At 47.3% G+C, this 23,587-nt stretch overlaps 1 protein-coding gene across 1 annotated transcript; it reads right to left on the reverse strand.

Annotated features, from left to right (window-relative positions):
- Positions 1 to 8,618: 8,618 nt before the first annotated feature.
- Positions 8,619 to 16,117, reverse strand: GDF11 (growth differentiation factor 11). Its single transcript, XM_036761789.1, has 3 exons — positions 15,724 to 16,117; positions 10,013 to 10,410; positions 8,619 to 9,150 (listed from the first exon to the last, which is right to left on the reverse strand). The coding sequence occupies exons 1-3, from the start codon at positions 16,115 to 16,117 to the stop codon at positions 8,770 to 8,772; spliced, it is 1,173 nt and encodes a 390-aa protein (XP_036617684.1). The 3' UTR covers positions 8,619 to 8,769.
- Positions 16,118 to 23,587: the final 7,470 nt, after the last annotated feature.

Raw genomic sequence — 23,587 nt, forward strand, 5'->3', positions numbered from 1 at the left:
TACCTAAAAGAACTTTCAGCTTCAGGTTTGTGCCTAAGGCTTCACAGATGTCTGACATGTGCCCCTCATTTTTTTTGGACCCCATGATCCTATGGTTTTTCCAGCTTGCATTCCACTGAACACTTAATTAAATACTTTTGAGAGTGTGTGGAATTAAAATCTTAGAATTTAGTATCTGAAGTTGAAGACCCCAGTATAAGGGTCAGAATCCACATTGCAGCAGTCACATATGGAAAATGTCTTAGGACTGCTGTATTCCTGTGAGTTTTCCCTATGGATACCTGAACCCCCATCCTATACCTTCCTTCCCTAACTCCCAGAATGCTTTATAAACGTCATAAGAATAACCTATTCCTCTTTGTCTCTTTGAGATCATACTTAGAAATTGTCATCGGGACAAGATGACAGCCTTGGAGAAAGGAAAGCATAGGGTTGAATACCACTTTTTAGAATGGATATGGAATGAGTCTTGGGCTTATCTTTGAGCTCCTATCATACACTTCATTTCCTTAGAATTCAAGAGCAGCTTGTTTAGTTATTCCAGTCCCTAGGACTAGGGGGTGGGGGAGCTGGAGGTCTTGGCAAAAGTGAGGCTGTCTCAGGTGTGCATATACTCTTCCTTCAGTCATTGTAGAAAGTAAGGGACAGTGAGCTCATAATTTCCACATGTGGAGGAAATTGTTTTTGCCCTGGATTTTTGCCTAAATAATGAGGCTTAGATCAGCTGTCTTTGGTGGCCTTTTAATTTCGTAATAAAGTTGCTATATAGAGATGATGCTATTCTAGTTAACTTTAGCTGTTTGTGTTGCTTTTGACACAGTGGGGGTTAGTGGTGACAGCTGAGCTGGGTGGGACTAGTATTGGGTTTTGAAATGTGATGGACTTGCCTCCTGATGACTAGGGCTCCCCTCTTGGAGTAGGGTTGTTGGGGGGGGTGGGGAGTGCCCCTGTGTTGTGAATGGCACCTAATTGATTTTTCCTCTCTGAGCCAGGGGCTGGTCGTGACTAATTTGAGCTGAATAGCTGCAAGAGAGAAAACTGCAGGGAGCACAGTTGAGTGTGGGAAAGGCAGTGGAGGAGAAGAGGGCCAGGGTGAGTGGGGGAGATTTGGATCCAGTTAGTCTATTGCCAAGTCCTCTCTTGAAGGAGAAAGAACTAAACAGGTATTGGCCTGGATGAGTGAGCCAGGCTTTAGTGTTACCAGAGGGATAATAGACAAAAGGAGAGGAAGGAAATAAAGGATTTAGGAGGGGCAAAGGTGTCTTTTTGGTGGTAGTGAGCAGAACAATGCACCACAAATAAATCACGTCACCTGGTTCCTCCTGTACCTCTGTCAAAGGCCTCTTGCTCCACAAAACAGGTAACATCTCAGGCTTAAGATGAGGCATGGATAGAAAGGGAAGTCATTAAATTGAGTTTCTCTCATTTAAATTTTCCTTTCTTCACCCACTCTTGGCTTTAAAAACAATCTCCCTTTTAGTCTTCTCCTTTCCTGTCTTGAGGCCTTCAAAGGATTCTTCTGAAAAAGCACTAAAGTCATTCTAGTTCCTTGCCTTCATACAGATTGGACCTTTTATCAGCATTCAGGTCAAGGGATCTTCAGGGAAGCTGACACTCCTGTTTCTGTGACTTACTCTTCTATAAGTCTTCGTCAAGGTTTAACACATTTCTTTTTGTTGTCATCTTTTTTGTTTTTGTATCTAAAGTTAGGATGGACAGCTGCAGGATCCTACCCTCTAAAGACCTTTTGAAGACAAAGTAATTCTATCTATGAAGTTCAATCAGCCACTGAAATTGGAGGAAAAATATTACCTAGTATATGTGGAAAAAGGAGTACATTCTTTTAGGTTTTGTGACTTTCCTCTATAGTACTGAGGAATGGAGTCCTATGAAAATTCTTTCTACCTCCCCCTCACTACCATTTGGCTCCTTACTCCTCTCCTCCCTCAAATTGGGGAGGGATCTTGGGGGTCAGAACCTTGACCAGCCTGTTCTGTTGGATGGACAGACTCCTAGGGAATGGGTGTTCGTGTGATCTCCTTTGATCCCATTTCCCTTAACCCAGATCAGTAGAATGGTGAAGGTCCCATTCTTCTGTCCCCATGAATGAAACTATTCTGACACTGAAAACATTTCTTTCCCCAAATAAATCTCTGGTTTCTACACAAGAACAGGAAACTAGGTTTGGGCACTGAAGGAGAGCAGAACCTAGGCAGTAGTTTCTGGTGGGCTGACAACCCAGGGCTTGTCAGTTTGTTATGGGTTATACCTCCAACCTAAAACTGTGGATTAGATAAGTGAGGGATGGTGGGTATGTGGAACTAGGGGGCCCCAGGGCTGTGAAGAGAGCAAAGGGGAAGAAAGTCAGTTAAACTTTTGACACTTCTCCAACTAAACAAACAAAACTTTACAATTGGAATGACCTTCCCCTCTCTGCCCTCCTCCCTCCCTCTTCCCCTTCCCCTCCACCTCCCTTCTTCCTAGGTACTGATATTGTTGCCAACTTTCTCTATCTCTTCACTTTTTGGAAGTGGTCTCCATCCACTGAAGATAAAGCCAGAGGGAATGAATGGCCTTCTGGAATGTGAAAGGATAGGTTGCAGTTCAGTAAAGGTTGACTAAGGGTTAGAAATGGCTTAAGGAGAGCAAAGCCTGAGAATAATTGTAGTAAGAGAAGGTAGGGACTGGAAGCTTTGGCAGAAAGAATATGGCACTGGGGAATCTTAGTCTGGTGGACCCTCCAGAACCTGTTCCATGCCTTCCCTAAGCACTGAGTCCAACCACAGTGACCAGAGTTCTGGCTCAATCTTTTCACACTTAATTGTCATAAGCTCAATGTTGCCATTGCCCTCCCAGCTTTCATTCTCCAGCAATTTTCAGATTCATTGTGTTGGTCTTGCCTCATCCTAGTTCAACAGTTACTTATATTGTTGGTCAAGGACTTTGTGGTTTGTGTTCTGCTGTGACGTCTTCCCTCTTAACTCATCCTGTATCCCCCTGGTCACCAGACCTCATTTGCTAAAAACCCTGGCAGGTACTACATACCCCTGCCCTCCCCCAATCCTCACTTTCTAAATGAACTCAGATTTGACTCAACTTCAGCCCCATTCTTCCTAGTGTACCAAACCAGAATACAGATGGAGGCAGCTGGCCCAAACCCTCTTGACCCTGTGTCTGAACCTGGTATGTTACCTGATCACCTAGCAGTCATTTATGAAGGAGCCTTTAAAAATTGAAGGGAATTGGTTTTCTTAGCTGTAAGGCTGTGTCTTTTTTTGGTGTGTGGTTCTTTAGTTCCTTCCCCAGGTAACCTGGAATAGGAGCTTTTGGGGGTATGTTAGGGTTCAAGGACCACTGGGATAAGGAATCAACAAGAGCAAAACTTCCTTGATATTGAATAGAGCATATTTGCTTTTGTTTTGGAGCTCTAACTTGAGACATAGAAGAGCTTGGGCTGCCATGGGGAAGGTAATTTGTTCCATTTTCTTAGTTTCCAGATAAGGAGAACCTGTGACCGTCAAAGTCACTCATTCCATTTGTTAGGGAGTCGGGCCCCTTTGAAGGTCTAGCCTTCATCCCTCCTAAAGTTTCAACTGTTTATCCGTACTCCTTAGGAATGCTCCCATTATTCCACTCCTCTGGAGATTCTCAGTAAGAAAACTGTTGAACCTAAGACTCAGTCTTCTCGGTTCTTCTGACTCTTCCATTCAACCTCATTCTGTCATTTTTTTTCATATCTCCAGAGTTGTGTTCATAGTAGACACTTATTTATTGACATTTATTGAATTGACTTCCCTGCCCCAAAAAAGCTGCAGAACCCACTTAGTAAGGAGCAGTGATGGAATTAATATTGACATGGAAATCAGGCAGGTAATGCACGGTTTGCTTCCTAAAACTGAGCAGATCCCAGCTAGGTTTGTCCACGTAAGGCAAAGTATGGGGCAGGGCCAAGGAGAAATAACTAATTCCAAGTGTTAGGGCCTGGGGCACTAACTGCCCTAGCTATACTCTACCTCAGTTTCCTCCCCACAGGAACAGGAAGCTGTAAATGCCTCAAACCAGCTGTCCCTGCTTAGCTTCCTTACAGGACCTTAGGGAACAACTAGCTTCTCTGTCCCCACACCCAAGGATTAGACACTAGGAGTGGAGAAGCATGAACTGGATGTAACGTACTTGGTGAGGATAGGGCCTGGATACTATATCCCACCATACCCTCAACTCCAGGTAGAGTAGGGAGTACAGGAACCACATGAGAAGTGATAGGATATTTTTAGCTCAGACCAAGTGTGTTTGGAGTCATTTATGTGTATGTGGGAGTGAGGGGGTGGGGAGCAGTATAACCTGTACCTTCTGCTCTTGTACCCCATATCTCTACCCTCAGACATTCTTGGCTTTCAGTTGTCACGATGGCAGTTAGGTACAGGGCAGAGCTAGGCAACTCTGTCATAACTGGTGTAACGGGTATTGACTGGTTTTCCAGTCCCTGAAAAAATTGTAGAGGCATCTATACACACCAAGACACTAAAAATAAGGCTATCAACGACAGCATCGATATGTTCTATATAACCACGATGTGAGGGACTGAAAAGGCTTGGCATGGAATAGGGTATGCCCAATTAACTTTTCTGGTCTGAGGCCCCTTCAAGGTCTAAAATCTATGGTCCTTTGAGCTCTCTGGGCCTGTTTCATTGTCTGAGATAGAGGTAGTTTGCACCTGGAGCCAAGACTTGAGTTTGAATTGCCTTAGGCACTTAATAGCAGTGTGAAGATGGACAAGTTGCTTATTCTGTCAGCCTATTATTTTATTGACTATAAAATGGGGATAATAGCACCTACCTGACAGGGTTCTTGTGGGATTCAATTGGGATAATAATATGTATTTTACAAATCTTAACACACTATATAAATGATGGCTATTATCTGTGAAATGAGGGGGGTTGGACTGTGACCTCGATGGCTTCCAACTTTCCATATTGTGTGTAAGAAGAAGTTTCTCTTAAGTCAAATGTATCTCCATCCCCCATCCCCCACCCCCATCCCGACCAGCCTGAGAATTTTGTAGTCCAGAGATGGGGAAATTTCAGGTTTTGGACTTGATGACACCTTGGGGGGAAAAAAATGATTTGGTTGCCTAGCAACCAGCGGATTGACCAAATGGCCACATTGGTTTCCTTTATGACTTTGGCAAGGCAGAAGTGAGAAGCTTCAGGGAAAAGGGAGGCAGAGAAAGGCTGTGGTTTAAATCATAGAATTTTAGAATTGTAAAGGACCTTTGAGACCATCTAATTCAACCTCTTAGGAGAGAATTCTGGATCCTCCTAGGGTTATTCTATCCTTCCTGCAGGCTGCACAGAGGATTGTTTTCATCTAAGTTCTCCAGAGGAATTACTTTGGACCCTCTTAAGTGCTATTTCCTTTGCTGGGGAATCAATCTATTTCCCCTCAATGAGGCAGGGAGAGACAGTCAGTGGGACTCTTCTTGTAAGCCTTAACTTAGGGCTTTCTTCTGTCATGTCTGTAATGGGATAGGTAGCGTATTGGAAATCTAAAGGCATGTTTGAATCCTACTTCTGCTGCTTACTTACTTGTGTGACCACAATGTGTAAGTCGCATTTAACTTCCACGAGCCTTTTCCTTATCTGTAAAATGAGGGGGCTAGATAATCTTTAAGGTTCCTTCTAGTTCTAAATCCTATGAATTTGGCTATAGGAGGAGGAGAGCTCAGTGCTAAACTCTTTGACTTTATTATTTTTCTTTCAGGTTCAAGTGCTAGATTGGGTCATGTGACCACCCCAAAACTCCAAAACATTTAAAAAACCCCAAAAAGGGCCAATGGCTATCTCTGTCCTATGTCACTTAACTCAGAAACTGCCCCATGTCTTCATTTCCGTGCATCCTTTGGGAGACTGTCTTGGTAAAGAAGTCCTCTGTAATTCTTTTAAGGCCTCCCTATGCCCCCTGACATCCCTTCTCCCTCATTACCCCCAACCTTCTCAGATGATCAATACAGAAACAAAGTTGTTCACGTACACAGTGTGACATATACACAAAAGTAAATAATTATAATGATATGTTCAAAGGGGGCACTGGCTTGGTCCACATACTTGAAGCAGGAAAACATTCCCTAGCTTCTTTTGTGTCTCTGAGCCCTGTCTCTAAAAACCTCTTTGGGGGGACAGGGGATTGAGACCCAATAGGTTCATGTCCAAAAGAAAAAGAGCCTTAGATTCCCCCGAGGTCTTTATTTGGTAGGAATGGGGGTGTCTTCTAAGTATCCCCCCAAGTTCAAGGCTCTAGTTTCCCTTAGAACCTGTATTGGGAGGTCAAATGATGCCCCTGCGCCTTGCCTGGCCCCTGGGCCTGAGATCAAGTGTTTGATTTTGGAGGAGTCATCTTCTGATCTTGACCTCTCCGGTTCTCCCCTCCCTCCCCACCATGGAGTAGTGGTGATGATGATTTTTCTTGGCTTGGGGTGTTAAGAATAGTAAAGAACAGGGCTGGAGAGGAAAAAGTGGGGAACCTGCCAAGATTAGGAGGTAGGGTGAAAAGGGGATGTCATTCCTCCCCCAAAGTACCTTCTCTCCTCATCCCCTCACCAGGGAAAGATAGTCAAGTTCCTTTGGCCAGGCTCCTGCACCCTCCCCAGGGCAGGCTAGAATTTGGGCCTTCTGAATAAACTTCCCAACAACAGTAAGTTTGGTGCCTTTGACCTTGGCCCACTCTTATGCCCAACGAGGCCCCTGGTCAAAAACTGACCACTCAGAGCTTCGCCTATAGGGGCCTCTCCCTTCTAGCCTTCTACAGGATTAAAGAGGGCCCCAGGGATCCTAGGTGAAAAATGAACCAGTGGAGGCAGGCATATGTGAGGAACCCATAGACCTGGAGAATTCCCTTAACTCTTCGTTGAGGGCCCTATTTTGTGAAGCCTTCCCCTACCATACACTTCCCAGTCCATCAGACCTTAAAACTCCTTGCAGCCTTCAACATCCCTCCATCATCCGCCCTGGCCCTCCTTGCTCCCCCAAATATCGAGAGGTATTTCATGTCCGTAAAGTGCCCGTGGTAAGTGCTCAGGATTCATCTCTTTGCTTCAGCTGCTTGCTGCTTCTGTTCCACCAAGAGGAGGGAACTGAGGCATGGGGTAGGGGAAGGGAAGGGGAGAGAAGGATAGGTGGGAGGGGAATGAAGTTAGGGATTGGGAATTGGGGGAGGGGACAGGAGAATGACTTGCTCTTGGAACCCCTCTCCCCCTACACTCTGCCCTAACTAGCCTGTTGTCATGCTCCATTCTCCCAACTACACAACACTTTCTGATGTGTCCACTCTCTTTGCTGCCAGGTATTACTGGCTTCCAAAAAAAAAAAAAGATAAAAATCATAATTAGAGTAACAGACACTACTTTCATATCTTCCCCTTCCCTGCTTGCCCTGAGCTTGTGGGACTTGGAATACTTCTCTCTTCATAATTCCTCCTTCCCTTGGTCTGCTATTCTCTAATTCCCAGCCCAGGGCAGTAATTTTTATTTGAACTCTTCAAAACCTTCAGTGAGAATCATCACTAACCCTCCTCCCTCCCCCAGTCCCCACTCCCCCAACTAGTATAGTTCCTGTTTTCTCTCCCTCAAGAACCCTGGGACTTGGGGCCTCTAGTTTCAAGCTATGGCCCTTTTACTGACCTGAAAATGGAAAGGGGAAGAAGGATACCACAGGCTCTTTGGTCTCTCTTAGCTAGGGAGCATTTGTGCACACTGACCAGTCATTGACTTCTAGTTATATCAACTGAATAGGGGGGAAAAGGGTAAATCTTTGAGTCATTTGCTGCCATAACTGAACTTGGATATGTTGGGGCTTTGCTCGTTCCCCCCTCCCTCCCTTACCCCCTTTCTGAGCCTTACTGTCTAGGACCACTGGCTCTACAATTAAACTTGAAAGCGAGCTGTTTGGGGAATTCAGACTCCCTCTGCCCCTAATTCTCAACCCTGGATGTTTATAATACAAGTGCTTGAGTAGGTGGGTATTGGGGTATAGCAGGGTTTCATGGTTTAAGGAGTAAAATAGGGCACTGTGGAAGAAGGGGGGAGGGGAGAATCTCAGAATCTCTTTCTATGTAAAGCCAAACACCAGAAATTAAAAGAAAAATAACAATAAATAAATAAATAAAATGTCAAAATCCTTCCCACTCTTTGCCATCCCCAACTCCTACCCCCGTTTCCCCTTGTCCACTATGGGAAGGAGGGAGATCTGGGCCTGGGTTTAATACCCCTTTCCTCTTCTATAGGCCATGGTGCATGTATGGAATGTCCCATATTACACCAGCCCCAAAGGAAAAAAGACTTGGTATGAGGCTCGCTTCTCTGTCCCTATCTGTCCCTGTATTTCCCACTTGATTTCATCTCTGCCTAGTCTCTCCTTCTGCCTCTTTTATCCCTTTGTCTTGCTCAGACTCTTCTATCCCTGTCCTTCTGCCTGTCTCTATCTCTGTCTCTACTTCACTCTCTCCCTCTATATCTTCTTTCCACACACCCTCACCTGCAAATCCCAAACACTCCCCAACTTGCCCATTGCCCTTTTCCCCACAAATCCCTCACCCCTCTTGTCTCTATCCCCTACCTTCCTCTGTTGTATTGCACACTGCTTGGGGTGGGATGGGGAATAGGACATTTTGTTTAAGAGGGGTTGGAGGGGGGAGCTCTAGGGCCTGGGTAGGAGGGGGATCAGGGCTGGGGATCCAGGGTGGGGTTTGTGGGGGAGAGGGTCCTCATCCCCCACCTTAAGAGCAGCCACAGCGATCCACCACCATGCCGGGGATCTTGCCGTAGATAATCTGCTGCTTATCGTTAAAATAGAGCATGTTGATGGGGGACATTTTGGTGGGAGTACAACAAGGCCCAGCTGAGCCTCGGGGATTAGCCTGCTGCACCAGGTGGGTATGTGGGTACTTCTGCATGAACATATACTCGCACTGGCCAGAACAGTAGTTGGCCTTGTAGCGTTTGGGCGCGATGATCCAGTCCCAGCCGAAGGCCTCAAAGTCCACGGTGAGCGGGTATCGGCAGCAGCGGGACTCACTTGAGTGCTCATCACAGTCGAGGCCAAGATTCCTCCTGGATCGTTTTGTATTCTCCAGCACGTGAAGCTCCATGAATGGGTGCTGACAAAGCAGAGAAAAATAATGTCAAAATGGGGTCTTCTTGTTACAGAGGCTCCTGTTGTCTAACTCTCTTATTTCCATTCTGCTCTTAGCCAGCCCTTAGACACCCAGGAGTGTGAAGACACTGCACCACCATTCTGGACACCAGAAGGATGCTACAGGTACCACCTCCGGTTTTTTCTCCTAGCCCCTAAATAACCATCCCTAACCTCTGCTAATAGGGATTAGCAACCCCCATTAACTAAACCTTTTTTGTTCCCTGAATTCCCTCTGGCCACCCTAGCTCCCTTCCTAAGTCACCAGCCAAGTCTGGTCCCGACCTGAACTACTCTAATACAGTAATACCAAATCACAGCTGAACCAGGTAGATCTCAGAGATCACCTTAGATTAAATCCCCTCTTCTCATTTTGCAGATGAAGGAACTGAGGCTTTGCAAAAGAAGGTAAATTTGCCTAAAGGTTGGGATGCAAACCGAGATCCTAATGAATCCCAAAACCAGTTAACTCTTCCAATTTACATGCTGCTTGGATATAGTAAATCCTTTACCCACAAATCTCTCTTATAATTTGTGCCCAAGCCCAAATTCTCTCTAGCCACTGTGGTTCTAAGTTACCAGGAGCCCTGCTCCACTAATCCTACATGGTTCCTCCCAAAAAACTCTTAAGTGTCGATATTTCTCATTCCCTCTGCTGTCATTAACACTTAGCCCCAGAACACATCATCTGATGTTCTTGTTTCCTGATGATCCTCTTTTGTGAATTCCTAACCACTTTTTTCCCAGTAATTCCCCCACATCCCACTCAAGGCAGGGTTTCCTATATAGCCAATCCTCACCCCACCCCCTCCACTTGCAGTGCTCACCAGCCCTTCAGCCCCTGGCCCCAGGGAGGTAACAGCCAGGTCAGTGCCACTGGGATCGAAAGCGTTGATCTCAATGCCCCAGTTACTTTGTGGCTGGCGGAACCAACTGTGCAGCACCTGCTTGAAGTCAATGCTCTGCCAGTGGCCAGATCTTGAGTGCAACTCGATCTTGAGGGATCGGATCCGGATGTGGCGTCGCCCTCCACCCCCACTTCCCGCAGTTCCTTCCCCACCGAGGGGCTTGAGACGAAGGATTTGCAGGTAGACGGTGGCAGGGCGTGGTACTGGCCTCAAGTACACCCACAGCTGGGCCTTCAGCACCTTTGTGAACATCACTTTGGGGCTGAAGTGGAAGTGGCAACAATGGGGGCTGCCATCTGTCTGCACGGCAGGGTCCGCTGGAGAGGGGAGGAGAGTACAGAATCAGTCAGGGATGAGGGGGAGGGAGAGCTCTAAGGAGCAAGACAAGGGGGTCAGGGGCCTGAGGCAGAGCTCCTGGCCATCACTCCCACCCCCCTCTCTTAGATCATGGGCATTTTGATTCTGGCTGAACTCTTAGAGCCTTCCTAATTCCTCTTAATCACAGAATCCCTGGAGTGGTCTCTACCTATCCCCTTAACCTTCAGGCAGAGTAGCTTCCTCTCTCAGCTGGGGCTCTCACCTCACTTCCATTCTGAAAGCTTTATCTGTTTTCTGTTTCACTCTTTGACCACTGCTGTCTTACATCCCCTATATATCCTAAAGATCTCTCTTACTCTTGTTACAACTTGAGGTCATCCCTTTCATTCTTTTCTCATGGCAAATGGAAAACAGAGGGCAGTCAAACAAACATTTGTCAAAGCAACTGAGGCTGTATTGTAAGCATTGTGCTAGATGCCTGAGGATAACAGAGGTAAAACCTTTATACAGTAGGATGAGGAGGGATTTCTTTTTTGGAGGAGAGGGATCATTCTTCCTCAGCTTCTCATCCTGGGGGTGTGTGTGTGTGTGTGTGTGTGTGTGTGTGTGTGTGTGTATTTCCTTCTAATATTTCCCTTCAGGTTCATCTTTTAATATGCACTGTAGGGACCTGGGGTCCCTTATAAGGGGGAAAGGAAGGTTGCAGCCCCATGTGAATAAGCCAATATTAATAGCACTTTAAGGTTTGCAAAAAAGCACTTTACAACACACACATATCTATATCTATATATCTTGTTTGATCTATGAAACACTCTCTGGAATTCAGACTAGGTACCCTTTTGCCATTCTGAACACCCATAATGACCCATATAAAGTAGAAGAGATGCCACCAAAATTCCCCACCCTTATATGCCAAGGCTAATTTCTTGTCCCTACTATCACTTTGTTTGGGAATGGGGCAGAACAGATTATCTCCATCTTTCCTTGCTTGCCACTCAACAATACCCAACACACATTTTAGGGATTAGGTTCTTAAAGAATAGCTTTCACATCTTTTCCTTTCAGAAAGAACAACTTTTAAACCAGTTCAGTGCCAGATAATATAATTCCAGCCCATTCTCCCTCTGGTATCCAATGGAGATAGGGAACTTAATCCTATCAGAAGATAAGATCATACAATCTATTATTTCATTGGATTTTGAAAAGAGTCTTGAGAAGAAGGGTGAAGTATCACCCTCTCTTTGCCTTTTTCTAAACCCTAGTCTTCTCCAGCCTAGACTGCCTCCAGACCAAATAAGAACCACTGCTCCAGAGAGACAGATAAGGAAATAAGACGTGAAAAAGGATCTAGGAATGGTTATAGGAGATTTGAAGGGGTGTGAAGAATGTCCTTATGTGCTTACATATATATGGGAACAATTAAATCTCTGTTTCCATCACCCTTGAGTGACCCTTCCTGATGGGGGTTGGGGGTGTCCTGAGAATGAAAAAGAGATGCTTAACGGTCATGCCTTTTGTTACAAATCTCAAGAGTTTTCTGCCTCAGCAAATAGAATTTTCTTGGGTCTCTTCCTTAGTAACCAAGGTAAAATGCTTAACATGATGGTGGGAAGACTAGACTGGGACAAACAAACTTCTTTATGCCTCCAACATGAAGTTAAGCAATTCAAAATGAAGGGTAAGTCAGAAAAGTCCGTGTCAGTGGAAAAAAGGAGGGAAAAAAAGGGGCACCTGAGCTTAAGTGGAGGAAAGAGAAAAGAGTCCTTTGCTGTACCACCACCAGAATCATCTGTGTCAGGTTAGCCCCCTCCTTAGCCAGCAAAGTACACCCGGGGATCTTCCAATAAAGCACATCTCTTCTTATGTAGCTGCTCTGCTTGAGTCCCCTTGTCCCAAACTGTAACTCCACTGAGCTGTCCAACATATGTTGCCAGCCAGGGCTGGAAGCCAGGACCAGGTTTTATTTCTCCATGCTTCTGATTCCTTTCACTGAGTAGTCTGGGATAGAACTCCTGACTGCTTATAGTGTTTCCCCTCACCCCTTTATATGTAGCATCCCTTCTTCAAGGTGTGCAGTGACAGGGCTGCAGAACACAGCTTTGGGGAAAAGAGGGATGGGAGGAGGAGAGAGAAGAAATGGATAAGTAGAGATAAGAGAATGAGACAATGATATTGGGGAGACAGTGAAAGTGAGAGGAGTGGGTAGAGAAAGGGAGACTCAAAAATGTGAGGGAAAGGAGCTGAGGTTGAGGTAGGGTTAAGAAAACCAGAGGAGACAAGGAGGGGAGGAGGAAAAGGAGGGAAAAGAGGGGCACCTGAGCTTAGTAGGGGGAAAGAGAAAAAAAGGGGAGATAAGGAAAGAAGCGGTCAACACAAAGGGGGGGATTGGGGAGTAGCCAGGAGTCCCCAACACACCACAGCCCTAGGCAGTGAGGAGGGGGCAACATCTGTGTTGCATTGAGCTGTTTGGTGGCAGGCAGCAGCGGGTCAGGTTTAGTAGGCGGTGCTGGGGTTGGGGGGGGGGCTGCGGTCGGGAGCGAGGTCACCGCACTATTTTCAGCTAGAGCCCATCCCCCCCTTCCTCATCCCCCCCATGCACACTGGACAGGGGCCCAGAGGGCCTGGGGGCAGAGGGGCAAGTTAGGGGTTTGAGGTGGGGGGAGGTGAGATCTCACTCGCTCTGTTCCCTATTTGAGGGAACTGACTGGAGGGGCTGAGGGGTGAAGAGGCTATGGGGGGCTCTAAGGTCAGGCACAGGAGGTTGGGAGGGGTGGGGGCTGGGGTCCAGGGTTGAGTGCCCGGCTGGAGTTGGGGGAGGGGAGGGAAGGGGGGAGGGGAGGTTCTCTGCTGACAAACACCTCCCCTGATTAGCGGAGCACAAGTCTCTTATTAAAGCCGGTCCCTGGGGATTAGACTATAAAAGTCTCTTTTTCCTTTTCCCCTCTCTCTTCCCTCCCCTCTCCACACTCCCCCTCCCTTCTCAAGATCTCTGGCTCGCTCTTAAAGGGGACGTACTACCCCGGGTCCAACTCTGGGCCCCTAGTTTATTCCTATTTTAGGGTGGGATTGGGTTGTAGGGGTGGGGGTTAGGGGGAACGCTTGTTTCATCCTCCCTCTCCCCTTTAAAACTGCCGCCTTCCTTTCTGCGTGGTCCAGTCCCTCTTGATCCCCAGTGCCAGTTACCTTAAAACTCCTTTAGTTTAGGGGATACCTAAAGGAGTTTTAAACTCCTCCTCCAAACCAATAAATACATTCTGGGACCCCTAACTCAGCTTCTAACGTCGGTCCCTCAGCCTATGCCGCAAGGAGCAAACTTTCTAAATCCCTCATTATAAATACTCCCTTTTCTAGAGACCAGCGCTTCCCCACCCCCTCCCTGCCCTGCTTAGGGTCACCACTCTACTCTTAACTATCATGCCTTCTTCACTCTGGACCCCATGATTTTCATCCACCTGGAACCCCCCAAAGTCTTGCCCTGAAGAGAAGACTGAATCATTCTGGGAAATGTAGAAAAATACTATAGAGGAATAACTAATAGGGCAGGCGTTTAGTAGGGTGAGGCCCCCAACCAGCTAAGCTCTCAGTGCCACCTAATAGGGGGCATTTTCTATATGCCAGACCCTCCCTCACCCCCAAGCTTTTTACAACCATCTGCCTATAAACCAGTCCCCCCTTCTGTTCAGAGGCCATAAAACCAAATAGTCTTGGGGGTGGGGTGGGGAGCCAACTCCCAGGGGAGAGGAGGGGGCTGGGCCCCCTGGAGTTTAGGGGGAGACCTGACTGGGGGAGGGGCATCGGGGATCACATGACCCCCTAGGGATGGGAGGTGGGGGAAGCATTGGCCTGGATTTTCCAGGTCATAAAATTTCAAAGCCACAAGTCTATTAACATGTTCACCTTCCGCTCCCCCAGGCAGCCAAGAACTAGGATGCTGGGTGCTCCCCCACTCCCAATCTCTTTCCATCTCTTCTTCTTTGAGTCCCCTCACCAAGCGCCTATACCCTCCTAACTTGGGAGGGGGCACACCTTTAGAGGTCTGACTTAGTATATAGACTAGAGAATTCCTTCCTTACTCAACCAACAGTAGATGGGAACCCCACATCCCAGTGTCCCACAGTGCCTGAAGAACTGGCAAGTCAAATTAGATTTCAATTCCCCCACACCAACTTTGGAGATTGATAGTGAAGAAATGAGGAGAGAGAGCCTGGAACACACGTGTCTGGAGGGAGGGAGGTATTTTGAAGGAGCAGGTGCCCTATGGGCTCTAAAAGATTTTCAAAGGTTTGACTCAAGTGGGCATGCATAGGGTAAAAATTTGGGGGCACTCCAGGGTCATCATATTATGCAGGCAGGAGCTGTATTTGGAGTGCCTATCATAGCAATTCAATTTGGAATTAGAAAACATTGAATTTTGAATCCTGACTTGGTGTTACATATAGTATACAAAATATGCAAATAACTTCAAATCAAATTTCTCTCTGCTCTTAAGTCATTTGTAAAATGGGGGGGGGGCATGTCCCTTCCAACTCTAAACTCTGATTTTTTGAATGTTAGAACTGTTCTCCTCTACCACTCTATCCCTTACTACCCAGGGTAGGAGAGGTTAGGTTAAGGCCAGAGTTTGAAAAAAAGGAGCTGTTAGCAGGAAGAGATTTGCTATTAAAGACCCCTCTGCCATCCAAAACAAGCAATAAGCTAGAAAACTTGCTTGCCACTCTCCATCTTCATATATTCTCTTTCTCAACTCTCCCAGGGTGTGTGTGTGTGGTGGGGGGAGGTACAAAGCACACTGCTGGGGGCATCGAGGTATCAATTCCCCCCACAAACTTGGCCCCAAACTTCCAGGGCGCTCCTCTACAATTAGTGTGGGTTGGAATAGGAGAAAAGCAAGGGAAGTCCAAGGACCCAAGGGTTCTCTAGCCTGAGCCAGTGATAGGGATAGTGTCCCTATACTTCTTGGGGTAAATAGGTCCCTAGCTGACTCTGCCCCTGGCTTCGATTCGAGGGCAAAGGTATAATATCCTTAGGGCTTGGGTCGATGAAGGTTTTTGAACCATTTGGAGGGCAAATTTGGGGCACACAGTTCAAGTTGCTACCTTCCTCAGTCAGGGGACTTAGGTGTCAGGTTGGGGGGACTTTTCTTCTTGTCCAGGCACCGGAATAACTCTACCACCCTTCTCTCCCCTCACCCCCCCGCCCCCAGTTCCACTCTCCTTCAGTCCTCCCCCCTCCTCCTATCCCACACTCCTCGCTCTCCTTGCTAAATATCTCCGGGAAAGGAGACCCAAGGCGTCGCGGCCGAGGTCACTTACTTTCCTGGGCCATGCTGATGACTGTCTCCGTGGTGGCGTGGTACTCGTCCTCCTCCAGGAAGTCCTCGGGCTGCAGCGCGTCGCCTTGGAAGTCGTGTAGGTCCAGTATCTCCTGCAGGGGGGGCGCCTTGGGCAGGAGCTGCTTCACTACCTCGCGGCTGATGTTGGGCGCTTCCTTGAGCCTCAGTTTGCTCAGGATCTGCGACTTGATGCTCTCCAGTCTCAGCTCCTTGCTGTGCTGGCGCCACACGCACACCGGGCAGCCCTCCGGCTCCTCGGACGCCTGGGTCCCGCGCTCCCCGCCGGCCGCCGGGCCCTCGGCCGCCTCCCCCCGGGGCCGCAGCTCCAGGGCGAGGAGCAGGAGGCAGAAGAGCACTGGGGCCGCGGGCACCATGCTGGAGGGGAGGGGAGGGAGGGCTGGGGGGGCGGGGACGCCTGAGTCCCGTGGGGGGAGGGAGGGAGGGAGGAGGGGGGTCGGGGCCGCGCGGGACTGGGGGGCTGCCCGGGCCGGGGGGGCCGGGGGGTGGGGGGGGCCCGGGGGCGGCGGGCGCGGCGGGCGGGGCAGGCGGGCGGCAGGGGCGGGAGGCTGGGGGGGCCGGAGCCCGGGCCTGGCCCTTTATAGCCCCGGCCCCCGTGTCGTCAGCGGCCGCGATTGGCTGCGGAGCCAACAAAAGAGGCAGCGCTGTCATCCTAGGCTAGAGAGGGAGCCCAGAGAGACTTAGAGATAGAGACGGTAGAGACAGAGACTCCTCAGGGAGAGGCAGAGACAGCTGGAAGAGACACGGACAGAGAACCGGAGAGAGAGAATGGGGAGACTCTTGAGGGAGAGACCCAAACGGCATGAGACGCAAGGCCAGAGACAGGAGAGACAGAGACACCTGTAGGGGAACTGCAGAGAAAGACTCCAAGAGGGGAAAGACAGGAATCGGGAGAGACAGGGCAGAGACTAGAAAGACAAACTCATGAGAAAGAATCAGAGATGGTGGGACACCCATGGCTAGATAGCAAAAGGGGACTAAAGCTTTCTTAGAGGTACAGAAGGGGAGAAAGAAAGATGGGGTGGGGTGGGGGACAAAGACAGAAACAGAGACCCAGAGGGAGAGAGAAAGAGAGAAGTAGCCTGAGAGAAAGCAGTTTGAGTCCCACACTGGGGACAGGGACCCAGAAACCTAGGCAGAGAATGAAGAAAGGAAGTAGAGAGAAGTACTACTTGGACTGGACAGGGCAGAGGAAACTCTAGCTAAGAAGAAAAGGACAAAGATGTAGTGCTGTGAGGATAGTAGGGGAAAGAAGAGGGAGGCAGAGTTTGAAGTGGACAGGGACAAGAACTAAGTGACACACTTAGATGGGGATTGGGGGGGGGGTGAAGGGAGAAGCCCGGAGAAAGGACGGATAATATGGGACAGAATGCTGAAACAAGTGTATAGGAGAGAGAGACAGAGACATTTAGAGGCAGGGAAAATTTGTCAAAAAGACTGGACCACCTGGGAGGAGAGGATCAGGGTCTTGCAGGAGGAATGACAGTTTAAGGAGAGAGTTTGAGGTTAGGGTGGTTAGGGTAGACTGGCACTAAGTGGGAAGGGAGAGGGAGATATTAGAGCAAAAGAAGCAAAGGCTAATGGATGATCACGGGCAGAAACAGGAGGCAGACAGCAACTGGGTCCAGAGGCAGAGTCAGTGCAGTGGGAAGAAGGCTTGTTCTGGAGTCTGAGGACCCTAGTTCAAATTCCCATTCTAACACTACCATGTGTGAACTTGGGCAAGTGACTTCACTTCTCTGGGCTTCAGTTTCTTTATCTATAAAATGAGGGGGTTTCACTAGATTTCTTCAAAGGTCCATTTGAGCTCTAGCTTTAAGGTTCTATTTTCCTAGACAAATACCCGAGGGTTCTCAGAGAGGAATAAGAAGCACTGAAGAAGCTACAGGTTGGAGTAATAGCATTTAAAACTTACATGACCAGAGTTGGGAGGTTGGGAACTTACCTTTTAACAGAGCCTTTGAGCTCAGGATTATGTATTTATTGAGGTGGTTAAAACAAAGTGGCAGTATGTTGGAGTGTGTCTCCAGAGTCTGGAGGGGGAGAGTGGCTCAGCCTTGGATTGATTTAAATGCTAAGATTCTGGTTCCTAATCCCATCTCTACTTTCTGGTTTGGGTTGCCCCTTTTTCTAGGATCCTAGCCCCGCCCCCTTCCAGTCTTTATTTCCTGATCTATGAGGCCCTGAGGCATTCTCTCTGAAGTTCATAGGTGATTGTAACTCTAAAGTCTTTGCCAGAGTATTGTCCGTTCTCTAGGATGAGTTGAACAAAGTTCTGATTTGAGGTGGGGGTGGAGAGGTGGGATGTGCATGAGAAAGTGCAAGAAGAGTGGGAAGGGTGAAGTGGGAAGCAGAATTTCAATTTGAAAAACATTAAGTAGGGTTCTCTGCAGGGCTTTGGGTTATATCTATATGTACACACACATACACACATTAGACATCTACATGCATAGATATAGGTGTGTATATATATGTGTGTTAATATATACGTGTTTGTGTATATATTGGTGTGTATGTTTCTTTTTACCAGACTTGTGATTTCACAGTTAGGAGAATAGTTTTGGCAGTGGGCAGTGGGTTACAGAAACTTTGAAGAAGGGGAACTATGTAGAGAGGGGGAAGTTCTGGAAGACAGGGACGCACTGGCTCCCTCTTCTGCTTTAGACTAATCAGAACTTGGGAGGGAAATCTCAGATTCTCATAAAGCAGTTTTCCAGCTGCTTCCAGTTACAACTGGAGATCAAGTTAAACCTGCTTTTGTGGTTATGTGTGAAGGTGTGTGGGGTCCAGGGCTACAGAGAGAAGAACAGTAAGAAAGCATGGGTACTACCCACCTCTTCAGTTTTTAACACCTGGGGTTCCCCCCTCCCCTTTTGACCCCATAGAGCCAGATTACTTTAACCTCTAGCTACAGTTCAATCATCAGACAATTATGACCTCTTGTGGAGAGATCCCAAACTGCAGCTTCTTGAGGGAGGTGGTGGTGGTGGTGTTAGTGAAGCCAAATATACCTATTTATATCTTAGAAATCGGAGTCGAAGAATGGGAAGGACCAGCAAATGGTAGGTTCTTGGCAAAGCTAAAGCATCTAACACCGCTAATCGAACTCCCGTATTTTACAAATGGGGAAATTGAGGCTCAGAGAGGTCAATCATCACTTGGCCATTGTGTCAGAGTCAAGGCTAATTTCCCAGGGTATGCTCTTTCATTCAAACAACTTCTTTCTTCCTTTCCTGTCACTTAGCTCTTACCCCTTTGTTCAATAGCTCGGGGCCACAGACCCTTCCCTTCTCATATTCCTTCCCTGCTGCCCATTTCTAACTCTGTGATGTCCAGGTGGATTGGCTAAGCTGCTGGGATCTCCAGTTAGAGACTTTTAGGGTCATCTGGATTTTAGCCCCAGACTGCCCCCAAACCTGGAGAAGGAGGCACCACCTGGAGTTTAGGAGGCAAAGGAAGAAAGTGCAGAACACCTGGATTCTTCTTTTTCCCACCCCGAAATACTCCTACAGAGACTTGAGACTCCGCCCCCTATTCTGGTTTCCTAGGCAACTTTCCCCTAGTCAGGGGCACCCCCGTGATGTCATAACGTTACCTAGGCAACATTCAGGCCCATCCCCTTCAAGGTCCTGACTGGTTCCTAGCAAAAGTAGGCAGGGTCCTAGGAGAATCAGGATTTGAGGGGTGTAGGAAGTGGAGGGATCTGAGGTGCCGTAATCTAGGTTCTTTCTGGTCAGAAACAGGTATAGGCTGGTAGAGCAAGAAGGGGGGAGACAATTGGGGCACGTGTGTGTATGTGTGTATAGTGTAGTGTGTACACGCTCATCTCTGTGCTCGTGTATGCACGTGTGGAAATAGGGGGAGAGTACTGTACTTGACCATTAGCTCGGGGCCCCGGGATCGGACCTGCCGTAAGGGGAGCTGCAGTATTCTGGGAGTCCGATAATCCACAGCCAGGGCCTGGGATAACTAGAAACTGTATCTGGACACCATCTATTCCTAACCCAGAAACAGTCAGCATCCACATAGCAAGGGTAGGTGATCATAGGGAGTTTCTTCCAGGTTTCCCATTCCCCCTTCCCCCACTCCCATTCAGGACCTCAAAGCCAACCCCTTTAAAGGGCAAGGGCTCAGTAGGAGGATGGGGGACCTGGACTCGGTAGGTAACTTGAGGGAGAGGTATATCTTGATGGGGAGCCTCGACTGTCTTCTCTGTCTTCCCTCCCGGGCTCTCTTGAGAAATCCTGCCCTACCTCAATTATGGGGTCCAAATTTCTAAGAAAGTGGATTCCCATAGCCTCCTTTGTTCATCCCTCCTAAGCAAGAAGGGGAATGAAGGAGCCTAGGTCCTGAGTGGGGAAGGAGGAAAATGACTGAAAGGAAGAGGAGTCTGTACAGGGTTTATCATATCCCTCCTCCAGCATCCTGTAGGAATGTGGCATTGGGAGGCTATTCTGGGTTGGATGGTGGTATGTGGGAGGAGTGGAAAACATGTATCTCTCAAATCTCTAACCAAAACCCATGGAACCCCAAGAGAGTATCTCACCCAGTAATTAACACCCCCTTCTAAGTTCTGTATAATTACCCGGCATGGACTATCTTCCCATTTAGTTAACCCTTTCTGCCTCAGCTCTCCCCAGTGCAGTTGGAAGTTTTATGGGGAGGGTGTGTGTGCACATTCCTCCCTTTCCTTGTACCCCAAGTTCTTAGCAGTGCCCCACCCTCAGGCTTTGGTCCTCATATATCCTTGTAATTTCACAAGCCTTCCGGTCCTTACAATGATTTCTGTGTTTTTCCTGATTCCCTGCTCAAAGTCTCTTTTGACCTCTTCTTGGAGTAATTTCTCTGGACTGCTTATACTGTTTATCCTGACTCAATATTTAACCTTCCTTGACCCTTGGACTCTCAAGAGCCTCATAGAGTTTTCCTTTAAATTATACCCCAGCAATGCCTCGACTCTGAAATCCTCTCACATGTCTTTCCTTAACTAGTTCCATGGAGTTTGCCTCTGACTGTTCTTCCTGTGATTTCAGCAGTAGCTCATTGTAACATATTGTTGTATATGTATGTATATATGTAACTTTTTCAGGCCTCATAGGATCATAAATTTAGATGTTGGAGGTCATCTAGTAGAAAGCCCTCATTTTACAGATTGCTCATCATTTCACAGATTAAGAAACTGAGTCCAGAGAGGTTAAGTCTCTAGAGAAAGAGAAAGAAGGCAAGCTACCAGGCCAACCACCACCTCACATCAGATCCCAGCGGAGACAGCCCAGAACCCTGCACCAAAGAACCCTGGAAATATCACAGCCTATCAGACCATGGCTTCTTCTGGACTGATTGCCCCAGTAATCATCAACGGGGGGAGCAACTCTTGTAAAGAAGGGATCTGATATCTCCCCCATCCTGTCCCGTTCCCCGCCCCCAGCTGATGCCTAGGAACTGCCAAGACAGGCAAGGAAGCCCGAGAGCTTACTCTCCTTTCTCCTTTCCTCCCACCAGCACCGTTTCTCGTTCAGCCCTCACAACCATCTTCTAAAAGGTGTAGGAGATCTTCCTGTAGATGCCTCTGAAGGGTGCTGTGGCCCTCCCTTTTCTCCCCCTCCTACTTTGGCTGCCACAGTTACTGAAGACCAGGAAAAGAAAGTTCTAACCACCAAAGGCCTTGGCCTTCTCAAATGACTCAACTTCGGAAATAGATAAGAGTTTTATCGATGGAAATGAAACTAAAGAAGATTCATTACCATCTGTTTTGCCACCACCCAAAGGACCCCAAAGACCTTTCCATCTGACTTGCAGCTGAAACCTCTTATGTGTGGTGTGTTTACCTTTCTAAAAGGTTCTTAAATCTGGAGTCTGTGAATTTTTTTATTTTTTTGATAACAATTTCAATATAATTGATTTTCTTTGTAATCCTATGTATTTGCATGCATTTAAAACCATTCTATGAGAAGGGGTCCGCAGGCTTCATCAGACTGTCATAGGGGTCCAGTATACAAAAAAAGTTCAGAACCTCTGTCTCAGTATGTTTCTCATGAAGGCATGGGGGTAAGGGACCTTTGACCTCTGTTTTTCAGCTCTGTCTCCTTCCTTTCCACCAGGGCTGTAGCTGGATCTTGTTGGAAGCTGTATCCAGAGCAGTCTGTGTTGCTCAGCCCTGCCAGCAGGAGGCATGAGTATTCCACCTGTTCATTGAAGAGAAGGTAGGTGGGGAGCAGGTGTCAGTTTCTCCTGTGACTTTAAAACACTAGCTGATATGCTGATTGAGAAGAATGAAATCCCTGCTCCTTTATTTTCTATTTGTGTTACTGTGGGGAAGTCACTTAACCTCCCAAAGTCTTGGTTTTCCTATTCTGTAAAATGGGGGTTTCAGCACTTATATTATCTCACCTTTCTCTGGGTCTGGGTTTTTATTGTGAGCAAAAACTAACAGGGTAGTGGTAAGGAAAGAGCTTTTAAAACAGTAAAGTAGTATAGAAATCTGAATTATTATTAGAAGATCTCTCCCCATTTTTTTCTCTGTTTGGCACCTAAGGACTTGTCTCATTCCCCTACTAGATTATAAGCTCTACTTAGCCATAGAGGACTGTATAATTTTTTCATCTTCATATCTCTGGAGCATAACACAACACTTGATTTATAATGCACGCTTATGAAATGTATTTTGAATAAATGAACAGAGGTGAGCAACATGACCGGAAGGTCAGAGAGGCTTTCGGACAAATGGAAGGAATCAAGGGTGGATGGAGGAAGGATCCCAGGGATATGTTAAGATAGGAAAAGTATTCAGAATGAGGGAAGTAATAGATTGGTTATCTAGTCTGACATCTCTCAATTTACAGATGGGGACATTGAGTGATCTGAATCCATGTGCTCCGGTCCCCAATTCATTCCACTCCATCCTTCCCTATTGTCAGTCTTTCCCTACTCTATCCTTCCATTTATTTCCCATCTTTTTCTCTAATCCCCATATCTCCCCCTTCCAATGTCTTCCCATCTCTCCCTTCCCCTTGAAAGGTGGAAGTCTTGAGTTCACTGGAATCTCCCATACCCAGACACCTAGATACTCGTCATTGTTGAGATATTTATTCATCTGGGAGTGGTGGTAGTGAGTGGAGGGAAGGAAGGGCATTAACCCAGCAAACACTGGATGGTTTGTTTTTTTTTTTTTAAATGTAGCCCCTGGCTCCAAAAGGCCTTTGGTGATGGCTCTAAACTTCTTTTTATGGCATTTTGCCTAGCAGATATCTTCTCTGAGGGCATGAACTTTGCCTAGAACATCCACTGGGCCAAATGCTCTGCTCAGGTATGAGGCTGGGGCTTCGTGGAGCTGGCAGGCACCATGCCAAAGTACCAGGATGGGCATAAATTTCTGCCTCAGGTTAGTTACCACCAGTTACTTCCAGGAGCCCAAAACTCTGGGCCCAAAGAAGTGGTTTAGTGTCATCCCTGGACTGTAATCACTTGGAGTTGATATGACGGCTCTGGTTGATCTGTTATCAAATCCATGAATTAGAGGATAATTGGCCCTCCCCTCAAAAGTCCCCTTTCTACTCTTTTTGTCTTTTTTTTTTTGTTTTTTTGATTCAACGTACTTTCTATAGCCTTCCTTCTGGTACTCATGGGTGGGCTATTTTGTGTTCTTTGCTTGGGGATCCAGGACTCTAGGCACTGAAAATGACCTCCTTAACTTATTAAGGCTTATTAAATTAATTATTATTTAACTTATTACTTAACTTATTAACTTATTTGAGAATGAACAGAGTTTGTCTTTGTCTTTCTTTGGCATTTGTCTTGACTGTCCTCTCACATCCCTCCCCTCCATT

Source organism: Trichosurus vulpecula, chromosome 5 (genome assembly GCF_011100635.1).
Source record: "Trichosurus vulpecula isolate mTriVul1 chromosome 5, mTriVul1.pri, whole genome shotgun sequence".
In the NCBI taxonomy this organism is placed as follows: Eukaryota; Metazoa; Chordata; class Mammalia; order Diprotodontia; family Phalangeridae; genus Trichosurus; species Trichosurus vulpecula.